This window comes from Ylistrum balloti, unplaced genomic scaffold, assembly GCF_031769215.1.
Source record: "Ylistrum balloti isolate Yb309-2 unplaced genomic scaffold, AGI_CSIRO_Ybal_v1 Utg370876, whole genome shotgun sequence".
NCBI lineage: Eukaryota > Metazoa > Mollusca > Bivalvia > Pectinida > Pectinidae > Ylistrum > Ylistrum balloti.
In genome coordinates, this window is record NW_026782500.1 from 188266 (window position 1) to 212487 (window position 24222).

The 24222-nt window shown below is 38.5% G+C and overlaps 1 protein-coding gene across 1 annotated transcript in view; it reads left to right on the forward strand.

Moving 5' to 3' along the window:
• The window catches only part of LOC132559220 (uncharacterized), a 115894-nt gene that overhangs the window by 35235 nt on the left and 56437 nt on the right, over nucleotides 1-24222 (forward strand). Inside the window, exon 3 of the mRNA XM_060223840.1 lies at nucleotides 13539-13627. Coding sequence (XP_060079823.1) covers nucleotides 13539-13627 — 89 coding nt within the window. The remainder of the gene's footprint in view (nucleotides 1-13538; nucleotides 13628-24222) is intronic.

Genomic DNA, 24222 nt, shown 5'->3' on the forward strand with positions numbered 1-24222 from the left:
CAGAATCAGATATACTATAATACAGACAGAATCAGATATACTATAATAATACAGACAGAATCAGATATACTATAATAATACAGACACCTACACCATTTAAGGAGAAGGCCATGGAAATGCTTTCCAGACTATTGTAGACTGTATACAAGGTATTTTCACCCCAGGTTATAATGTCCCATGTGACATGTACATTACACATGGTGTGGTCAGGCTCAGTTTACCCTCTCATTATTACATATAAAGGATTATGTATAAAGGATTACGTATAAAGGATTATGTATAAAGGATTACGTATAAAGGATTATGTATAAAGGATTACGTATAAAGGATTATGTATAAAGGATTACGTATAAAGGATTATGTATAAAGGATTACGTATAAAGGATTATGTATAAAGGATTACGTATAAAGGATTATGTATAAAGGATTACGTATAAAGGATTACGTATAAAGGATTACGTATAAAGGATTACGTATAAAGGATTATGTATATGTGTTTTTGCCTAATCTTAAATTTTCCCTCACTGTTCATAGAAAAGGGCAAAGTTAAAGGGGATTGGGCCAAAATTCCATAGTATACAGTACAGAGATAATGTTGAGATAAATCATGACACCATGTATTAGTAATTTTAATTCTCACAGTATCAAGCTCCCCGTTAGAGAGAAAACCCTAACTTAATTAAGGTAGCAACACAACACTTTTACTACTGACCGTTTGTATAATGACCCTGAATAACCTGGCTGTATGATATTGTATATATGTGAATACATCAACTGATTGCTCCACGTAAAATGCACAGGAGATTCCATAAGGACACCCAATTCAATGGGATGAAAATCAACATGTAAACTTTACTGTCACTGTATTGGATGAGTTTCTGGTGATTGCTTTGGATCAATCGATTGTCATTTGTAGCAATTTGTATACATGTACTAGTATGATTGTGCGAGCAAACATATGGTTGACTGCCTTGCAGTCGTGCTGGACACTGTTTGAGGGTCTCGCACATACATGAAATGCTCCACTAGTGAGACAATGGGATGTTGTGTGTGGAATTGCATAAAGTCGTGAGCATGCATTTTCATGTTGTTTTTTTACTGTGTGTCTGCAGCTATGTATAGGCCATCAAAAGCAGTCATGCATGATTGAGCATACATGCTATGTCTTGTTCCATCATTATTCCTGCGGATGGTGTGGTTATCAATTTGATCTATAGAACCACTGTGATGGAGATTCACTGGACCATGACATGTAGGTGTTATACGGAAAGGCACTGAAGCTGTACTGGGAGAGTTACAACCTGTTGTTAAAGCATCAACACTGCAATTTGTAACTCAGTGATAGTAGCTGTCTGTATACAGAGGCGAGAGTGCTTGGAGAAACTCCAGAAGGAATAGCAAGGAGGATTACATAAACACTGATTTTAAATTGTATATGAACAATAAAGACAATATAACAAATGGTCATGTTTGGATAAATGTAAGATTCCATTATTCAGTGTTCAGTCTTCCTATTTACTGAAGCATAGAACAAGAACACATTTTCATGGTTGAAATTTAGGCAGCCACATGCACAAGTTCAGACAGGTCCTTTTGACCAATTTTTAACCCATCCATATCCTTCTTAAACTAAGTTTTGTTGTTTTTACAAAGATATAGTTCACATGGATATGGAACTTCTCGCAAAAGGATTTGATCTCTGCCAACGAAAATTAGTTTATGGTGTTCTTCTTTTGCTATTGTCTTAAATTTCAAACTTTTATAACTCTGTATGGAAAAGCTTGATTAGAATCCTAATCTGTAGATCCTGAACTGATGGCATTTCTCTCCTAGGCATGCCTATAGATCCTGAACTGATGGCATTTCTCTCCTAGGCATGCCTGTAGATCCTGAACTGATGGCATTTCTCTCCTAGGCATGCCTGTAGATCCTGAACTGATGGCATTTCTCTCCTAGGCATGCCTGTAGATCCTGAACTGATGGCATTTCTCTCCTAGGCATGCCTGTAGATCCTGAACTGATGGCATTTCTCTCCTAGGCATGCCTGTAGATCCTGAACTGATGGCATTTCTCTCCTAGGCATGCCTGTAGATCCTGAACTGATGGCATTTCTCTCCTAGGCATGCCTGTAGATCCTGAACTGATGGCATTTCTCTCCTAGGCATGCCTGTAGATCCTGAACTGATGGCATTTCTCTCCTAGGCATGCCTGTAGATCCTGAACTGATGGCATTTCTCTCCTAGGCATGCCTGTAGATCCTGAACTGATGGCATTTCTCTCCTAGGCATGCCTATAGATCCTGAACTGATGGCATTTCTCTCCTAGGCATGCCTGTAGATCCTGAACTGATGGCATTTCTCTCCTAGGCATGCCTGTAGATCCTGAACTGATGGCATTTCTCTCCTAGGCATGCCTGTAGATCCTGAACTGATGGCATTTCTCTCCTAGGCATGCCTGTAGATCCTGAACTGATGGCATTTCTCTCCTAGGCATGCCTGTAGATCCTGAACTGATGGCATTTCTCTCCTAGGCATGCCTGTAGATCCTGAACTGATGGCATTTCTCTCCTAGGCATGCCTGTAGATCCTGAACTGATGGCATTTCTCTCCTAGGCATGCCTGTAGATCCTGAACTGATGGCATTTCTCTCCTAGGCATGCCTGTAGATCCTGAACTGATGGCATTTCTCTCCTAGGCATGCCTGTAGATCCTGAACTGATGGCATTTCTCTCCTAGGCATGCCTGTAGATCCTGAACTGATGGCATTTCTCTCCTAGGCATGCCTGTAGATCCTGAACTGATGGCATTTCTCTCCTAGGCATGCCTGTAGATCCTGAACTGATGGCATTTCTCTCCTAGGCATGCCTGTAGATCCTGAACTGATGGCATTTCTCTCCTAGGCATGCCTGTAGATCCTGAACTGATGGCATTTCTCTCCTAGGCATGCCTGTAGATCCTGAACTGATGGCATTTCTCTCCTAGGCATGCCTGTAGATCCTGAACTGATGGCATTTCTCTCCTAGGCATGCCAAACTCTTCTCAACTGCAGCATTCATAGATTTTATCCAATTGTTAACCTTTTTCTGAGAATTGTCTGATTTCATTGTCAACATTTCCTAGTGTGTTACTGTTCAGCTTTGGACAAACAGCTTAGTTAGTACCAACATCTCATACTAATCTCTGTACATGTCTCATCTTAATCTGCAGACACCCAGCATCTCAAACTGATGCCTGTGCATCTCCTTAGCTTACTCAAACAATGAGTGGCAGATCTAGCATCTCCTCAGCTTACTCAAACAGTGATGAGTGGGAGATCTTGCATCTCCTCAGCTTACTCAAACAATGATGAATGGCAGATCTGGCATCTCCTCAGCTTACTCAAACAGTGATGAGTGGGAGATCTTGCATCTCCTCAGCTTACTCAAACAATGATAAGTGGCAGATCTTGCATCTCCTCAGCTTACTCAAACAATGATGAATGGCAGATCTTGCATCTCCTCAGCTTACTCAAACAATGATGAATGGCAGATCTTGCATCTCCTCAGCTTACTCAAACAATGATGAATGGCAGATCCAGCATCTCCTCAGCTTACTCAAACAGTGATGAATGGCAGATCTTGCATCTCCTCAGCTTACTCAATCAATGATGAATGGCAGATCCAGCATCTCCTTAGCTTACTTAAACAATGATGAGTGGGAGATAGCATCTCCTCAGCTTACTCAAACAATGATGAATGGCAGATCTTGCATCTCCTTAGCTTACTCAAACAGTGATGAATGGCAGATCTTGCATCTCCTCAGCTTACTCAAACATTGATGAATGGCAGATCTTGCATCTCCTCAGCTTACTCAATCAATGATGAATGGCAGATCTTGCATCTCCTCAGCTTACTCAAACAGTGATGAATGGCAGATCTTGCATCTCCTCAGCTTACTCAAACAGTGATGAATGGCAGATCTGGCATCTCCTCAGCTTACTCAAACAGTGATGAATGGCAGATCTTGCATCTCCTCAGCTTACTCAAACAATGATGAATGGCAGATCCAGCACCTCAAACTGATGCCTATGACTTATTTTCATGGCTGTCCAGCCAATCATCCAAATTGCAAATATTCTCATAATTAATGGCAGATGATTTATGTATTGAATCTGCATATGAGCCATGTAGACCAGCAGAAATCGTCTGATGAGGTGTACATTGCTGATTCCTGAAGTGTTGAGGTTGTCTGACATGGGTATATAGTCTTTGTTGACTTTAATAGGACTTAAGTCTTTATATTCCTGGTTCATCATAATCAGCTGCCTGGGAGAAAAATTTGTTCTACGTCAGGATCTGTTAGTAAGAGAGACTGATACATTAAATAGCAAACTTCTCTGGAATAAAAGACAAGCCATTAACCACCTGTTGTTGAGTTACTATTCTTTCCCTGAAACTAGAAAGCATTTGCAAATCAACAAAATAGCTTCTGCGGTTCTGATATCAGATTGTACACCACATTTTCTTATTGAATATTTCTGGTTTAGAAGACTGGACTTGGCAACTCTTCATTCCTTGTAAGTTGAAGAGTAGAACACATGTGATTCTTTGAGGCAGAGATATTCAAGACATATTGCTTATTACAATAGTCAGTATCTGGGCAGTTGTAGGATTTTAAGTCCGACCCACAGTTCTTCATTCAGATGGGATTTGATTTATTTCCTCTATAGGATAAAATCCTGGGAAATACTTTGATCTCTTGGAGTATAGAGTACAGAAGTAATGAAGACTACAATGTTCTGTCATGGCTTGTAAAGTTCAAGAGAGCCAGTTAATTTAAAGCTCTCCTCTCAACAGTTGCTGGTTTAAGTTAATTACATTGGATCCTAAGGTTTCTTAGTTGCATCAACTCTGTCAACGATCATGGTATGTTTTTGGACAACTTCCAATTAGACACTCCATATGTCCTTTATTCAGTCAGATACTAATTTCAGGGACAGATAAAGTTAAGCAACACTTGAATTATTGACTGAAAAATTTGCCGTCAATGAACTTTTCAACACTTACATATTGCACTTTAGTTATGCAGTTGAGAGGTCTGACATTGTTGGTGAAAAAAAGTATTTTTATCTCACATGTAACACCTTTATGGGGGATATTAATTTGGGCACTGCATGCATGCATGCATCTGTCCATCCATCCGTCCATCCCAGGGCTTTCCCAGGCTATAACTTCAAAGCCATTCAACTCCACTTCACAAAACGCAGTGTGTATATCAAAATTGTACCCTAGTTGTGCCATTTGCTGTTGACAACATTTTATTTTTTTATATTTTTTTTCTGTTACCATTGAAACATAGTCAAAGAAAAACGAATTTAGTGTTAACTTTCCTTTCCAGGCTACAACTTCAAAACCCTTTTCACTCAACTCCACAAAACTTTCTGTGTATATAAAGTTAGTGCCCTAGTTGTGCCTTTTCTTATTGAGGACTTTTTATCTTTTCTTTTTTTTTTTGTTTCCATCAATTTTTTCGATTTCTTGTGACTTCTTGTATTACTGTTACACAAACAGCAGAAGTGATGGAGGATAATGTCATGCTGTGTGACTCCTTGTTGGTATCTCTCTTGATGCCAATGAGATCCCTTCCATCACTGCTTCATAGCAAGGGTAGGAAGCTGGATGCCATTGAGATCCCATCCATCATTGCTTCATAGCAAGGGTAGGAAGCTGGATGCCATTTGGATCCCTTCCATCACTGTTTCATAGCAAGGGTAGGAAGCTGGATGCCATTGAGATCCCTTCCATCACTACTTCATAGCAAGGGTAGGAAGCTGGATGCCATTGAGATCCCTTCCATCACTGTTTCATAGCAAGGGTAGGAAGCTGGATGCCATTGAGATCCCTTCCATCACTACTTCATAGCAAGGGAAGGAAGCTGGATGAACCTGTCTAGGAGTTAAATCAAGATCCACAGGTTCAGATTCCTGTAATTTGTTATGATATTAGACTGGAACTTCTGAATGAGCTGCTGTAGTCACGGTACTGCTTGAACTATCTAGCTAACAACAGTGTAATTTGTCTTGAGAAGTAGCTTGGAGGCATCCTATTAATTTCCTTTTGTTCTTGCCTGTCATGCCTTTTTGTATTGGAAAAGGTGGATTAAAATAAATGCATTAAGCACTAGCATTCTTTTCAATCTGGCAAGGAACAAAAAAGAATTCTTTGATGAAGCATCCTGCATTTTCAGAACCTTACCCTATTCCTGTCCATATGTGTTATATGTACTAATTAAAGATGAACAAGTTGTAAGATTGTTAACCTTGATTATTTGTTAAACATCAGGAGTCATTATAAGGCAGGGTTAGAACAACATAAGGGAGGGCCCATTATAATTGCCATTCATATTTAGAGAAATTGTGGTGAGGCCTTTTATCAAAGAACACAACCATTCCAGCACATGGCAGCCTGTTTGACAGTTTCCTGATAGATACAAACTTCACCAATTAAGTACAAAACTCCGAATCATTTACCTCCGAATCATTTACCTCTGAATCATTTACCTCCCAATCATTTACCTCCAAACCATGCACCTCCAAACCATGCACCTCCAAACCATGCACCTCCAAACCATGCACCTCCAAACCACACACGTCTGAACCACACACCTCTGAGCCACACACTTCTGAGCCACATACCTCTGAACCACACACCTCCAAACCACACACGTCTGAACCACACACCTCTGAGCCACACACTTCTGAGCCACATACCTCTGAACCACACACCTCCAAACCACACACGTCTGAACCACACACCTCTGAACCACACACCTCCAAACCACACACGTCTGAACCACACACCTCTGAGCCACACACTTCTGAGCCACACACCTCTGAACCACACACCTCCAAACCACACACGTCTGAACCACACACCTCTGAGCCACACACTTCTGAGCCACACACCTCTGAACCACACACCTCCAAACCACACACGTCTGAACTACACACCTCTGAGCCACACACCTCTCAACCACACACCTCTCAACCACACACATCTGAACCACACACCTCTGAACCACACACATCTCAATCACACACGTCTGAACCACACACCTCTCAATCACACACCTCTCAACCACACACGTCTGAACCACACACCTCTCAACCACACACATCTCAATCACACATGTCTAAACCACACACATCTGTGAACCACACACCTCTGAACAACACACGTCTGAACCACACACCTTGGATCTTTACCTGGGTTTGTATAAGCCCAACACTCTACTTTTATTTAATCTGATTGGTCATTGTGGTAAATAAAAGTACTGACAAAGACATTTAATGATTGTTTTGGAAAGGACATGTCAGGCCGAACAAGGCTGATTTAATTGCCCTTATATTCCTAAGCTGATTGTAATACACTTTCATTCTATTTCTTCTCATCCTGCATGATCTGAAATAGGAGAGTTATACCCCAAGGGAGATAATAAGAATTAGGTAATTTCCTTTGGGAGTAAAAGTGCTGTGTGTTTTAGACATAAATTGTATGTATATTTAGATTAATGATGATAATGTTGTGGGTTACTACATCATGAACATTGGTTTCATCATTTAAAAACACAAATTTGGGAAAAAATAATTCTCCATTCTATAAGCCCTCATACAACACAATGTTATCATTTCACCTAAACCATCACATTCATCCTTCTCTCTTAGACACTCATTCAACATTAATCTCTATTTGCCCTCATACCACACCCCTATTCCCCTATATCTGCTTAGGAGGATGAACACACAATATTGTGTATAGTATTTGATAATGTGCCAACTCATTCATAGATAGCATTGTAAGCCTACGTGGTACACCTGATCCATATATATATAGGCTGTAGGATAAACTTATTTGCTTGTATCCAGGCACTAATATGAGAGAAAAAAGGAATATGATATCATAAGTATAACAACACCCATCTATATACTGAGAATGGTTTACATTTAACTATTTGTAGTATTACCTGAGCTTTCACAGCTGGACACATTTGACTGTAGTGTATATGTTACATTTATAGATTATAATCATTAAAAAAAATCATAATTTTATTGCAATCAGATCTGCACATTTAATATACCAAGTTTTGTAACCATTTATTATGATGAAAACTTTTTACATTAAGTACTACTGTACTTCTGTCAGCACAGATTTGTGTGAACAATAAGGTTACATTTGGTTAGGAATACGAGAGATAATACCAGCACGTTTACAGAATTAATATAAACACAAATTGATGAAACTAAGACAAAATATAAACAAGATGAAGGTCACAAAGACTCCTGGAAACCTTTAAGGAGAATAAGATCAGATGTTCCAGAAGAGTAAGCATCTTCTGCTTTGTCAACGATACCCACCATGTAAATCTGGATCAATCCAAGTAAGAAGTGTTACATTCTCTAATGAGGACAATGACTGTAAAACTGTTTAATAATCTTCAACCACCTGTGGTGTGATCCTGAGTTTGTCTGTCAGTCCTTGACACATTGTATGAAAATCTTGATATTGAGGATGTAAGCCCTAGAATATTGAATCAACTACTACATGTCAACACCATAGTTTAGGGATGCTGGAATGTTGCTATTCAGAAATAGTAAATCACAGTAGGAAAAATTAAATCATGACATTTTGAAATTTTTGAATTTATCATAAATTGTATTACAAATGTAACATAACTCTTTACTTATGAAGAAACTCAACCTGCACAAACAACCATGGGATCAATATAAGAAAACGAAATTGGTATTAAGATTATCAAACTTATCGCCTGAATCTTTAGAAATTACTGGATACTGTGTTCAAACACAATACATATATATTTTTTCACAATGTATTAAAACTGTCATTTTGTTTTGGTTCTAAAACCACATGTACACCTGTACTGTAGAAGTGTGCAGTAATGAATGTGACGATAAAGTTATGAATGTTCAAATCAGTAATAGTGTTAGGATTTGTTTAAAACTGACAAAACATTTGTGGAAAATGCAATGGCACCATATTCTAGGAGAATTATAAGGGAATACAGGTGTTTCTCCAGTTTGTGACTGAATTGTTAGGAAGCACATGTGATCTCATGCAATGACCAGGATTTGGTTCTGAATCCTGTATATCTACAAAGAGCTGATCAAGTGATAATTTCTGGTCTGAGGCTACCAAGGTATCTGAAGTGATAAACCTCTCATGGGCATGTTTGTCAAGTCAAAATGTAAATTTGATGTCGTGCATACATAAACATGAGAAATCTTCATTTGTTATCAATAATCTTGCCTTTGTTTCACCATATCAACTTCCTGATCGCAATTAAAAGATTAAAGGGACATCACAGAAAAATTCTTTTTATTGATTGGTACCGTTTTATACACTTTTAGTTATGTTTCTGTCCTATCTTGATATTCACAGTTGCTTTCCGATGTCCAGCTTGACCACTCAATTTGGAAAACACCTCTTAAATTTAGATAACATCACATGTCAGTTAGGTAAACAAAGCAGTTCATTTGTATACACGACCATATGGGAAGGTGATGGTGGAGAAAAATAACACAAAACGTAAATACCTGTTTTTCAGCACAAATTTGTGAAATATCAGTAGAAGTTGTTTGATAACACAATTTTATTTAGAATTACAATAGTTATCATTTCTGTACAAGTCTTACTCCAGTCGTACATTCACCTAGTTCCACTCGGGTCAGTTCATCAGTCATTCCAACAGAATACATCGCAATCCTGACTGCCTTCTCCTCTGATAAGTTCCCATTTGCCATACTGTTCTTTGTGGCTGAAATTGTAACATCTTAAAAATTGCAACCTATTCATGTAGGACAACCATTCTTGTTTGCTGATACGGTATTGTGCACGTTTGTTATCGTATATGGCACAAACATTGACCTATACAGATTGTTGACCAATGGTGAGAGATTTTCCTTTCATGATTTTATATTTGTGTAACTTTATGATAATTCACATCTCTGTGAGCATATTTCAGAGGAAACTTTCTATCATTGTTCATAAGGTGAAAAAATAAAACTTTTGATAAATATTTGCAATAATTATAAAAATTAAAGAAAAAAATATCACTGTGATGTCACTTTAATGTCTTTTTGTAGCAACACTCTGAATTAGAAAACTTTTTAATTTTGCTGTTACTAGTGGTACATCAACAAAAATTTCGAAAATTTTTGAAAATCCTAACAATGTAGAATATTATGCTGGAATCTTCAGTCTCCAACATTGAAATCAATGTGTTGATTCAGCATGAGTTTGCAGAAAACACCTAACATGCTGGAGATTTTTATTTGAAATACTCCAAAGAGAAAACATAAAAAACACGATGGGTTCAGCGACCGTGACTACAACTCTGAAAACTTCTATCTCATTGGAATTGTTTATGGCAGATTTGAAGATGAGATTACAAACTTCAATGAGCAGAAAAATCAATTACCTTGGCCTTTTTTCACCACTACTGCTATTAACTTTTGTGTGAGGGAGAGTGATAAGTGTTTTACTACAAGACATATCTGGATTTTATATCTCTCGGACTGCTGCCGTGATAACATCCTCCATATATCTGGCAAACTCTATGACGAGCTAGTTAAATAGCCTATCAAATGTTACCTCTCATTCTGTTTGAAGTCGAGTCATGACCTCATAGTAGCTTTAATCCAGAATCACTTAGAGGACAGTGTGTGCCTTATCTAACTTAACACTGCTGACATTTTTATTCCTTTTCGACTATTACCATTTTATGATATTTGATAATTCATAATCAGCTTTAAAGCAGGATATTTCTGTTGGCAATGAAATTGCTTTCTGGAAATGTCTCTGAGATCAGGCTTTACAGATCACGATGTTTGGAGTATTGGGAAAACTGCTGTTGCTTTCACAGATGTGCTTGGATAATATCACTGTGTAGAAACCTTGACAGGGTGATTGACATGCAGCAGTTTTCTTGTGTATTTTTTCACTGTAGATATTAATCCTGCTAGAAACTTGCACTCTTAGACTTAAAAAAATATAGTGTTTCTCAGGGAATAAAAAACTTCAGCTGAAGTATTTGTGAATTGTCACTTAATGATGAAATTCTCCTTTGATGATTGGAGTATATTTAAGTACATTCTTGGAATGATTTATCTCCCTTGGTGTCAGTTTTTTATGTGCTATTTTCATACTTAGGGATAGATAAAGGAATAAATATTCCTTATAGAATGTACAGAATGTGTTTTTACCTGGAACTATTTCTTACATCAACTGAAGTTTATAATTGTCTGGATGATAGGTTTATAATTATGTGTACTAACGTTTTAATGATCAGTCGTCATTAAGGTTGTAATAGACATGTCTATGGTAAATGCTATAGGTACCCCAACAGTTTGATAAAACTGAACCGTCTTCTTTCTCCAATATCACAATGACCTAATCCATCAAGTGTGTCTCCCTTCTAATCCTGTCTCCACAGCCACTGTCCTTTTTCTCACTCTCTTCTACAGTGTTTTATGGCACCTTTTTGACTGTAAGGAACAACAATTCTGACGACAATTCTGACGACAATTCTGACATTTTTCCCCTGTCTCTTTATCTATGTGTATGTCTCTCTTCCTTTCCCTCGAGCTTTAACTCCTCCCACCCTTCCCCCACTCCCACTCTCTGTATTGTGTCTGACCTTCCCCCATTCCCAGCCATCTCCCTACTATCCCCCTGTTCCCTTCCCTCACTCCCACCCTCTGTATTGTGTCTGACCTTCCCCCATTCCCAGCCATCTCCCTACTATCCCCCTGTTCCCTTCCCCCACTCCCACCCTCTGTATTGTGTCTGACCTTCCCCCATTCCCAGCCATCTCCCTACTATCCCCCTGTTCCCATCCACCACCCCATCTTCTACTTTATGTGTTTCCATCACCTCACCACTATCTGTTTCTCCATCTTTCCTCTAGAAAGTCACTTCCTCCATTGCTCCTTCATATGTGCTCCTCCCCATCTCCATCCACCACCAGGACTGCCTTCCACCCCACAACGTTCTCCAAATCATCCCCCTCCTGAGTATATGGCATTCTGTCTATGAGTTGATGTACACTTTAATGTTGTCTAGACAAAGAATAATCTTGGAATGGAATTACCTTTGAGTCACACTGAGGTAATAACTAGCCCTTTATAGGTGTTGTAGAATTACGTAGTGAAGAAGAAATGTCCATGTTTATAGTCTGGCAGTTCCTACTGTCACGTTGTCTAACAGTGAAATTATTAATGTACTCTTCTGGGTATTACACTTGTAGAGCTATTGGGAGAAAAAATTAAATATAGCTTGTTGAAAAAAAACTTTGTCTGAGTCACCTGGAGATTATAGAACAAACCTACAAAATCTTGGTTGATATTTGGTTTTAATGTTATGTAATGCTTGTTTTGTAGATTTTGTTTATCTGTAGGTTACTTTGGCATGGATTCAAATCCAGATGTTTCCACTTATGATATTTACTATATCTGAATTTAAGTGTTTGGATTTGCATTTATTGGAAAATGAACATTTAGTTACATTTAATGTTTTTTTATCAAACCTGTCAAAATTGTGAATAATAATTTTGTGTCAAATGATAAGCTAGTTACACATGACACAAGGTGTTCACAGCTAAGGTAAATCATAGTAAGTATTTTGTGTCAAATGATAAGCTAGTTACACATGACACAAGGTGTTCACAGCTAAGGTAAATCATAGTAAGTATTTTGTGTCAAATGATAAGCTAGTTACACATGACACAAGGTGTTCACAGCTAAGGTAAATCATAGTAAGTATTTTGTGTCAATGTCAGGTCTATCATAAAAAAGAAAAAAAGAAAAGTTAATAAATCAATTATGCCCAATTTATAATTTAACATCTCATAGTCTCCCCTCGATTCCCCAGCTAAACTAATTATACACACACAAACAATTAACACTTCACTTCCTGCCCATGTACATGTCTAAGTATTGAAATGGACTTGGAAATCAGTTTATCAGATCACGGCTATCTGTGGAGATTTTTTTTACTTTTTTACACCAGTAGTTTGTACTCTTATAGATCAATGATTAACACTTTTTATTTATAAACACATACAATCTGATCCTGAAATATGTCCACTGATAAATTGGTCATCACTCAGTGATAAGTAAGGAGATATGAATGGTGAGGCACCTTTAAAATACCTCATGTGAATGACATTTCAAATCAGCTGATGGATGTTTCCATATGGTCAAGAAATCTAAATCTTACCATGTCGTAAGATCAAAATCAGTGTTGAGTGCAAATTTTGCAGTTCATTATTAAATCTTGTCTCCGCCCATTTTATGTTTATAATTATTGATAAATTCATTTGGTTTTATTTATTTTAGAAAAGTGTTTCAGTTCTGAAGCCATGAATATACTGGCCTTCAAACAAATTTTATCAAATTCATTGGAAATAAGTTTAGTGTGTGTAATGCTATTTTTAGCTTATATGGACATGTTTGATTAACAGATATAATTTTTGTTAACTTTTCAGGAAGAGGCTGGAGGTAACATGGGATTGTGTGGAAATGTAATACCACCCACACTATATTCTTCAGGCTCTGTTATGACTGTTCATTTTAGGTAAGTAATTCTGTATAATTACACTTAAGCTGTCCGTTATAAGACCAGTGACAAGCACCTGTATTATTCCTGGATATGTATAAGAATAATGCTTTGTAATTATCATTCAATAAATATAAGTATTGTGTATAGAGTACAATAGTCAAGCTTCTAATGCAGTTACAATAGACCATTTTCAAAAGTGGAAAACCAGAGGTTCAGACACTATAGAACTCACAGTCCAGTGTCTGCTGGTCAAACAGGGGTTCAGACACTCTCTATAGAACTCACAGTCCACTGACTGCTGGTCATACAGGGGTTCAGACACTATAGAGCACACAGTCCACTGACTGCTGGTCAAACAGGGGTTCAGACACTCTATAGAACTCACAGTCCACTGACTGCTGGTCATACAGGGGTTCAGACACTATAGAACACACAGTCCACTGACTGCTGGTCATACAGGGGTTCAGACACTATAGAACACACAATCCACTGACTGCTGGTCATACAGGGGTTCAGACACTCTATAGAACTCACAGTCCACTGACTGCTGGTCATACAGGGGTTCAGACACTATAGAACACACAGTCCACTGACTGCTGGTCATACAGGGGTTCAGACACTCTATAGAACTCACAGTCCACTGACTGCTGGTCATACAGGGGTTCAGACACTCTATAGAACTCACAGTCCACTGACTGCTGGTCAAACAGGGGTTCAGACACTCTATAGAACACACAGTCCACTGACTGCTGGTCATACAGGGGTTCAGACACTATAGAGCACACAGTCCACTGACTGCTGGTCAAACAGGGGTTCAGACACTTTCTAAAGAACTCACAGTCCACTGACTGCTGGTCATACAGGGGTTCAGACACTATAGAACACACAGTCCACTGACTGCTGGTCATACAGGGGTTCAGACACTCTATAGAACTCACAGTCCACTGACTGCTGGTCATACAGGGGTTCAGACACTCTATAGAACTCACAGTCCACTGACTGCTGGTCAAACAGGGGTTCAGACACTCTATAGAACACACAGTCCACTGACTGCTGGTCATACAGGGGTTCAGACACTCTCTATAGAAATCACAGTCCAGTGTCTGCTGGTCAAACAGGGGTTCAGACACTCTATAGAACTCACAGTCCACTGACTGCTGGTCATACAGGGGTTCAGACACTATAGAGCACACAGTCCACTGACTGCTGGTCAAACAGGGGTTCAGACACTCTATAGACCTCACAGTCCACTGACTGCTGGTCAAACAGGGGTTCAGACACTCTATAGAACACACAGTCCACTGACTGCTGGTCATACAGGGGTTCAGACACTATAGAGCACACAGTCCACTGACTGCTGGTCAAACAGGGGTTCAGACACTTTCTAAAGAACTCACAGTCCACTGACTGCTGGTCATACAGGGGTTCAGACACTATAGAACACACAGTCCACTGACTGCTGGTCATACAGGGGTTCAGACACTCTATAGAACTCACAGTCCACTGACTGCTGGTCATACAGGGGTTCAGACACTCTATAGAACTCACAGTCCACTGACTGCTGGTCAAACAGGGGTTCAGACACTCTATAGAACACACAGTCCACTGACTGCTGGTCATACAGGGGTTCAGACACTATAGAGCACACAGTCCACTGACTGCTGGTCAAACAGGGGTTCAGACACTTTCTAAAGAACTCACAGTCCACTGACTGCTGGTCAAACAGGGGTTCAGACACTCTATAGAACTCACAGTCCACTGACTGCTGGTCATACAGGGGTTCAGACACTCTCTATAGAAATCACAGTCCAGTGTCTGCTGGTCAAACAGGGGTTCAGACACTCTATAGAACTCACAGTCCACTGACTGCTGGTCATACAGGGGTTCAGACACTATAGAGCACACAGTCCACTGACTGCTGGTCAAACAGGGGTTCAGACACTCTATAGAACTCACAGTCCACTGACTGCTGGTCATACAGGGGTTCAGACACTATAGAGCACACAGTCCACTGACTGCTGGTCATACAGGGGTTCAGACACTATAGAACACACAATCCACTGACTGCTGGTCATACAGGGGTTCAGACACTTTCTATAGAACTCACAGTCCACTGACTACTGGTCAAACAGGGGTTAAGACACTCTCTTAAGAACACACACCACACTGACGGCTTGCCACTTATATACAAGGAATTAGGCACTGTTAAATCTTGAAAAATGAAAAACAAAATTATTAACACACAAGAAAATTATGAAAAAATAACTTTTATACAGGAAAAAGAAATGTATTTTCTCTATAAAAAATAGACAAAGAACCATTTCAAAAAATATTTATGTATGCAAGATCAATGATATCAAGGGGGATTTGACCCAGTGTTTCTTTATGAACAGAAGTTGTGAGTATGCCAGAAAAAATGTGATTTGATAAAAAATTACCTGATAAACAAGGATTAGATAATACATAAAAATGTTATATTAGATGATAAATTTAATTTAGGCTTGTCTATATCTATTATTATATACATTGTAAATCACTTAGATATAATGTAATGACATTTGGCTGATAAAAGATGAACTGATGTGGCCAGGAGACAAGATAAAGTGAGTGGGTGCTATTGATACAAAGAGATAACTGTAGGAGGAAAATGATTAATAAAATGTAGGGTTAATTATCATAGGTGTCGTAAGGCAGATGCTACCAGTACAGACGCTTTCTTAAATACCTAGTTATCCCTGTGATGATCAGCATAGTCAGCTTGATGTCAAAATGAAATTTAAAAAAAAAATTCAAACAATATATTGACCTGAAATTATTTTTCTACAAAATTTAATCAGAATAGGATTTACTCTTTCAAAATTCTTTTTTTTTCTTTATGTAGGAATATATTCAAATCTTCAGGGAGAAAAAAAAATACTCTGAAAATTTAACAAAGCTAACATATCTGTGAAGGAGTGAAGTTGGGTGATGTTTTTTTTTTTACCTCCCCATTGCGATCCATGATTAACTCCATTTTATATACTTCAGACTAATGTGTCCGAAGGCTCTTTGATGTTAATTTGTTGCCAGTGCAATATGCCAACAACAAATTCTTGATGGAAGGTGTAACATTAAGGGATACAAATCGACAAACTCACACAGAGACATGGCCAAACAGCATAAATTGAGTACAGTCAATTCAACTAAGACTAGTACTTTTTTCTATCTAGAATAGTTTACTTGTTAATGTACAAGTGTAGAATAGTTGGGGATGTGTGTAATCCAGATACTAAAATCATCAAAAGGCAGCTGGATATTTTGTCTGGTTTTTAGCTCACTATATATTCCATGGGACGGGTGAACTATTTGCCACGGCCTGGCAACTCTGTCGTCCAGCTAGCCATCCAGAGTCATTTTTTCCCCTTTAAACAATTTCTGTTCAATAACTAAGAGGCACAGTATCATGATATTGGACTAGGAGTACTCTGGGATGATGAGGTACCAAGTTTGTTCAGTTGAATGAACTAGACCCACTTTCATGGTCAGAAGGGATAAAATATTGTAAAAGGTAACTTGTATTAAATAAAAGACCGAGGGTAACATAGAACTTACAAGGAAGAAGATTATCAAGTTTTGAGGAAACTGTTGTGTTATAACCCAGTAAGTAACACATCCAACACAGTCCTATTACCATGAGCTACATCTGGAGTAGCTTTATATACAGCCTGATGTGACTTCTCGTTTTGTTTTCAGAATTGAAATAAAACAATCCTGGGTAACAAAATAAATACTTCAGAATTCTTCAATTAGCATTACTTTGAATATTTATTTCAAAAGCTTCCACAAAGGACAGAAAAAAATCAGACAGATTCTGTATAGCAATGTTTCTTTTCAATAAGGAAATAAAATGTCTCCCTTTCCTCATTCTTTAAATGCTTCAGAAGTAATTAATGTGCCAGCTGAATTTCGAGTCTTGCTCTGTTTTGTTTTGTAGTAACACCATTAGACTTGTTTATAGAAGGAAAATAGGAGAATTTTCCCTGCTTGTCTTTGAAAATTTTCTAGATAAATCTCTATAGATACTTTAGTTGATTTCTCTAGCTATTTTCAGACATTAATTTGTCATGTTTCAAAACAGCTGAATCTATTTCTAGAACACAGCTGAACTGTTCTGGTATATATATTGACTCAGCATGTCTCATGCCTGCCATACTGCTAAGTTTACTCAAGCAGAAATGTCAGAAAATAAAATGGCGCTGATCAGAGGGTTATCTCAAAGGTCAAGCTTCTGAAACGTACCAGCAGTCTATTTTCTGAAATACAAATTGTTTACACTGTTAGGTTGACTGAAAGTAAAGTACACCTACTTGTGTACTACTTGCGAAACTTGGGGACACGGCAGTTGGTTCCCTTATATCAAAAATTTAAATTATTGCAGAGAGAAGTATTTTTGTACAATCTGTAATGATGAAGTATAATTTCCGGTTTTGAAAACCCTTGTTTTTTCCATCAGATATTCCGCTTCCCCTTTTGAAACTACCCCTAATGTTTTGAGACAGAAGTGCTATGGGAATATCTGCAGCTCAGTTTCATTAAGATTCTCAAGTGGACACGTCCCTGTTTCCTATCATTTTAATAGGGGGAAACTCCAGTTAATGACTGTAGAAATCAATGTTGGGAGGGGGAGGCTCCGATTGTCAGACCCAACTGTAACACAGTAAATTGGAGATAATTGGTTAATCTTGGTCTTCAGTGTAGAAAGAACGAGGTAATTTAGTGAAGTTGACTGTATGTGTTGGAGGGAGAAGAGCACTCTGTACATGGCACCAACCCAAAATTATTTGATTCAGTTTTGTCAATAGGATAATGTCCACCTTTCTAAATGTTTGGAAGGAATAGTGTGATACCAACTAAAGGTTGTGTTGAAAAAATGATTATACAAGAAAATTTAATTAAAGAAGTTGCGTGTTATCACAATTATATAATTTTCTGTTGATTAAAGCATTTACCATCTTTATAGGCTAGATTAGGTATATTTTTCATCATTCAGGTAGAAAATAGAGGATGGATTAATCAGCTTGTGTAAGAGATGGTCTCATTAGATAGGTTCTGAGTGCTGTAGTCAGGGATATAAATTGTGACAGATGGTCTCACAAGACAGGTTCTGAGTGCTGTAGTCAGGGATATAAATTGTGACAAATGGTCTCACAAGACAGGTTCTGAATACTGTAGTCAGGGATATAAATTGTGACAGATGGTCTCACAAGAAAGGTTCTGAGTACTGTAGTCAGGGATATAAATTGTGACAGATGGTCTCACAAGACAGGTTCTGAGTGCTGTAGTCAGGGATATAAATTGTGACAGATGGTCTCACAAGACAGGTTCTGAGTACTGTAGTCAGGGATATAAATTGTGACAGATGGTCTCACAAGACAGGTTCTGAGTACTGTAGTCAGGGATATAAATTGTGACAGATGGTCTCACAAGACAGGTTTTGAGTGCTGTAGTCAGGGATATAATGTGAGAGATTGTCTCACAAGACAGGTTCTGAGTGCTGTAGTCAGGGATATAAATTGTGACAGATGGTCTCACAAGACAGGTTCTGAGTACTGTAGTCAGGGATATAATGTGAGAGATGGTCTCACAAGACAGGTTCTGAGTACTGTAGTCAGGGATATAATGTGAGAGATGGTCTCACAAGACAGGTTCTGAGTGCTGTAGTCAGGGATATAAATTGTGACAGATGGTCTCACAAGACAGGTTCTGAGTGCTGTAGTCAGGGATATAATGTGAGAGATGGTCTCACAAGACAGGTTCTGAGTGCTGTAGTCAGGGATATAATGTGAGAGATGGTCTCACAAGACAGGTTCTGAGTGCTGTAGTCAGGGATATAATGTGAGAGATGGTCTCACAAGACAGGTTCTGAGTACTGTAGTCAGGGATATAATGTGAGAGATGGTCTCACAAGACAGGTTCTGAGTGCTGTAGTCAGGGATATAAATTGTGACAGATGGTCTCACAAGACAGGTTCTGAGTACTGTAGTCAGGGATATAATGTGAGAGATGGTCTCACAAGACAGGTTCTGAGTACTGTAGTCAGGGATATAATGTGAGAGATGGTCTCACAAGACAGGTTCTGAGTGCTGTAGTCAGGGATATAATGTGAGAGATGGTCTCACAAGACAGGTTCTGAGTGCTGTAGTCAGGGATATAATGTGAGAGATGGTCTCACTAAACAGGTTCTGAGTGCTGTAGTCAGGGATATGATGTGAGAGATGGTCTCACTAGACAGGTTCTGAGTGCTGTAGTCAGGGATATCATGTGATAGATGGTCTTCAATGACAGCTGATGCTACTGTCATTTTCCTGTAGATTCCCTGAGAACTGTAGTATAGAGAGTCATGGCTTGAATCATGTAACTAATTTACACATTAATATGATACAGTAAAAGATTTCAAGGGCTATCTCCATGATATAGAATTAAATGGAAACGCTGGAGCTGTCTGTGTGGTAGCGGTGTAACATGTATTTCTTTATAACCTTTAGCCATTGTATTCCTCAATGTTTAACTCCAAATCTACACGGAGAAAAATTAATGCAGGTTTTGAAAACCATATATTGGATCAATCCTCCTTATTTAAGGCCAGATTGCTATATGCAGCTTCAGTGTTTGTGAACATCAACCATTGATTGGTTAAGTCTTTTGACCACTTAGTATATTTCCTAGAAATGCATCCAATGGGAGTTGTTTACAGTTGTGTAAGGAAGTGCACTGAGAATATGTACACAGATAGACAGAACACAGATAGACAGAACACAGATAGACAGAACACAGATAGACAGAACACAGATAGACAGAACACAGATAGACAGAACACAGATAGACAGAACACAGATAGACAGAACACAGATAGACAGAACACGGATAGACAGAACACGGATAGACAGAACACGGATAGACAGAACACAGATAGACAGAACACAGATATACAGAACACGGATATACAGAACACGGATAGACAGAGCACAGATAGACAGAACACAGATATACAGAACACAGATATACAGAACACAGATAGACAGAACACAGATAGACAGAACACAGATAGACAGAACACGGATATACAGAACACAGATATACAGAACACAGATATACAGAACACAGATAGACAGAACACAGATATACAGAACACAGATAGACAGAACACAGATAGACAGAACACAGATAGACTGATCACAGATATACAGAACACGGATAGACAGAACACAGATATACAGAACACGGATATACAGAACACGGATAGACAGAGCACAGATAGACAGAACACAGATAGACAGAACACAGATAGACAGAACACAGATATACAGAACACAGATATAGATAGAACACAGATATACAGAACACAGATAGACAGAACACAGATATACAGAACACAGATAGACAGAACACAGATAGACAGAACACAGATAGACAGAACACAGACACAGATAGAAGAACACAGATATACAGATATATAGAACACAGATAGACAGAACACAGATAGACAGAACACAGATATACAGAACACAGATAGACAGAACACAGATATACAGAACACACAAAGACAGAACACAGATAGACAGAACACAGATAGACAGAACACAGATAGACAGAACACAGATATACAGAACACAGATAGACAGAACACAGATAGACAGAACACAGATAGACAGAACACAGATAGACAGAACACAGATAGACAGAACACAGATGTACAGAACACAGATAGATAGAAAGAACACAGATAGACAGAACACAGATAGATAGAACACAGATAGACAGAACACAGATAGACAGAACACAGATAGACAGAACACAGATGTACAGAACACAGATAGACAGAACACAGATATACAGAACACAGATATACAGAACACAGATAGACAGAACACAGGTAGACAGAACACAGATGTACAGAACACAGATAGACAGAACACAGATGTACAGAACACAGATAGATAGAAAGAACACAGATAGACAGAACACAGATAGACAGAACACAGATAGACAGAACACAGATAGACAGAACACAGATAGAACACAGATACAGAACACAGATAGACAGAACACAGATAGACAGAACACAGATAGACAGAACACAGATAGACAGAACACAGATAGACAGAACACAGATAGACAGAACACAGATAGACAGATAGACAGAACACAGATAGACAGAACACAGATAGACAGAACACAGACAGAACACATACAGAACACAGATACAGAACACAGATAGACAGAACACAGATACAGAACACAGATAGACAGAACACAGATAGACAGAACACAGATAGACAGAACACAGATATACAGAACACAGATAGACAGAACACAGATAGACAGAACACAGATATACAGAACACAGATAGACAGAACACAGATGTACAGAACACAGATAGACAGAACACAGATATACAGAACACAGATAGACAGAACACAGATGTACAGAACACAGATAGACAGAACACAGATATACAGAACACACAGATAGAACACAGATAACAGAACACAGATAGACAGAACACAGATAGACAGAACACAGATAGACAGAACACAGATAGACAGAACACAGATGTACAGAACACAGATATACAGAACACAGATAGACAGAACACAGATAGACAGAACACAGATATACAGAACACAGATATAGATAGAACACATATAGACAGAACACATATAGACAGAACACAGATAAACACACAGATAGACAGAACACAGATAGATAGAACACAGATAGACAGAACACAGATAGACAGAACACAGATAGACAGAACACAGATGTACAGAACACAGATATACAGAACACAGATAGATAGAAAGAACACAGATAGACAGAACACAGATAGACAGAACACAGATAGACAGAACACAGATAGACAGAACACAGATGTACAGAACACAGATAGACAGAACACAGATATACAGAACACAGATAGATAGAAAGAACACAGATAGACAGAACACAGATAGAAAGAACACAGATAGACAGAACACAGATAGACAGAACACAGATAGACAGAACACAGATAGACAGAACACAGATATACAGAACACAGATATACAGAACACAGATAGACAGAACACAGATAGACAGAACACAGATTTATACAGAACACAGAACACAGATAGACAGAACACAGATAGATAGAACACAGATAGACAGAACACAGATAGACAGAACACAGATAGACAGAACACAGATAGACAGAACACAGATAGACAGAACACAGATGTACAGAACACAGATAGACAGAACACAGATAGACAGAACACAGATAGACAGAACACAGATAGACAGAACACAGATAGACAGAACACAGATATACAGAACACAGATAGACAGAACACAGATAGAATACAGAACACAGATAGACAGAACACAGATAGACAGAACACAGATAGACAGAACACAGATAGACAGAACACAGATAGACAGAACACAGATAGACAGAACACAGATGTACAGAACACAGATAGACAGAACACAGATAGATAGAACACAGATAGAACACAGATATACAGAACACAGATAGACAGAACACAGATAGACAGAACACAGATAGACAGAACACAGATAGACAGAACACAGATAGACAGAACACAGATAGACAGAACACAGATAGACAGAACACAGATATACAGAACACAGATAGACAGAACACAGATAGACAGAACACAGATAGACAGAACACAGATAGACAGAACACAGATAGACAGAACACAGATAGACAGAACACAGATGTACAGAACACAGATAGACAGAAAGATACAGAACACAGATAGATAGAAAGAACACAGATAGACAGAACACACAGATAGACAGAACACAGATATACAGAACACGGATAGACAGAACACAGATAGATAGAACACAGATGTACAGAACACAGATAGAACACAGATATACAGAACACAGATAGACAGAACACAGATAGATAGAACACAGATAGACAGAACACAGATAGACAGAACACAGATAGACAGAACACAGATATACAGAACACAGATAGACAGAACACAGATAGACAGAACACAGATAGACAGAACACAGATATACAGAACACAGATAGACAGAACACAGATAGACAGAACACAGATATACAGAACACAGATAGACAGAACACAGATATACAGAACACGGATAGACAGAACACAGATAGACAGAACACAGATAGACAGAACACAGATAGACAGAACACAGATAGACAGAACACAGATATACAGAACACAGATAGACAGAACACAGATAGACAGAACACAGATGTACAGAACACAGATAGACAGAACACAGATAGATAGAACACAGATAGACTGATCACAGATAGACAGAACACAGATAGACAGAACACAGATAGACAGAACACAGATAGACAGAATACAGATAGACAGAACACAGATATACAGAACTCAGATAGACAGAACATAGATATACAGAACACAGATAGACAGAACACAGGTAGACAGAACACAGATAGACAGAACATGGATATACAGAATACGGATAGACAGAACACATATAGACAGAACACGGATAGATAGAACACAGATAGAACACAGATGTACAGAACACAGATAGAACACAGATA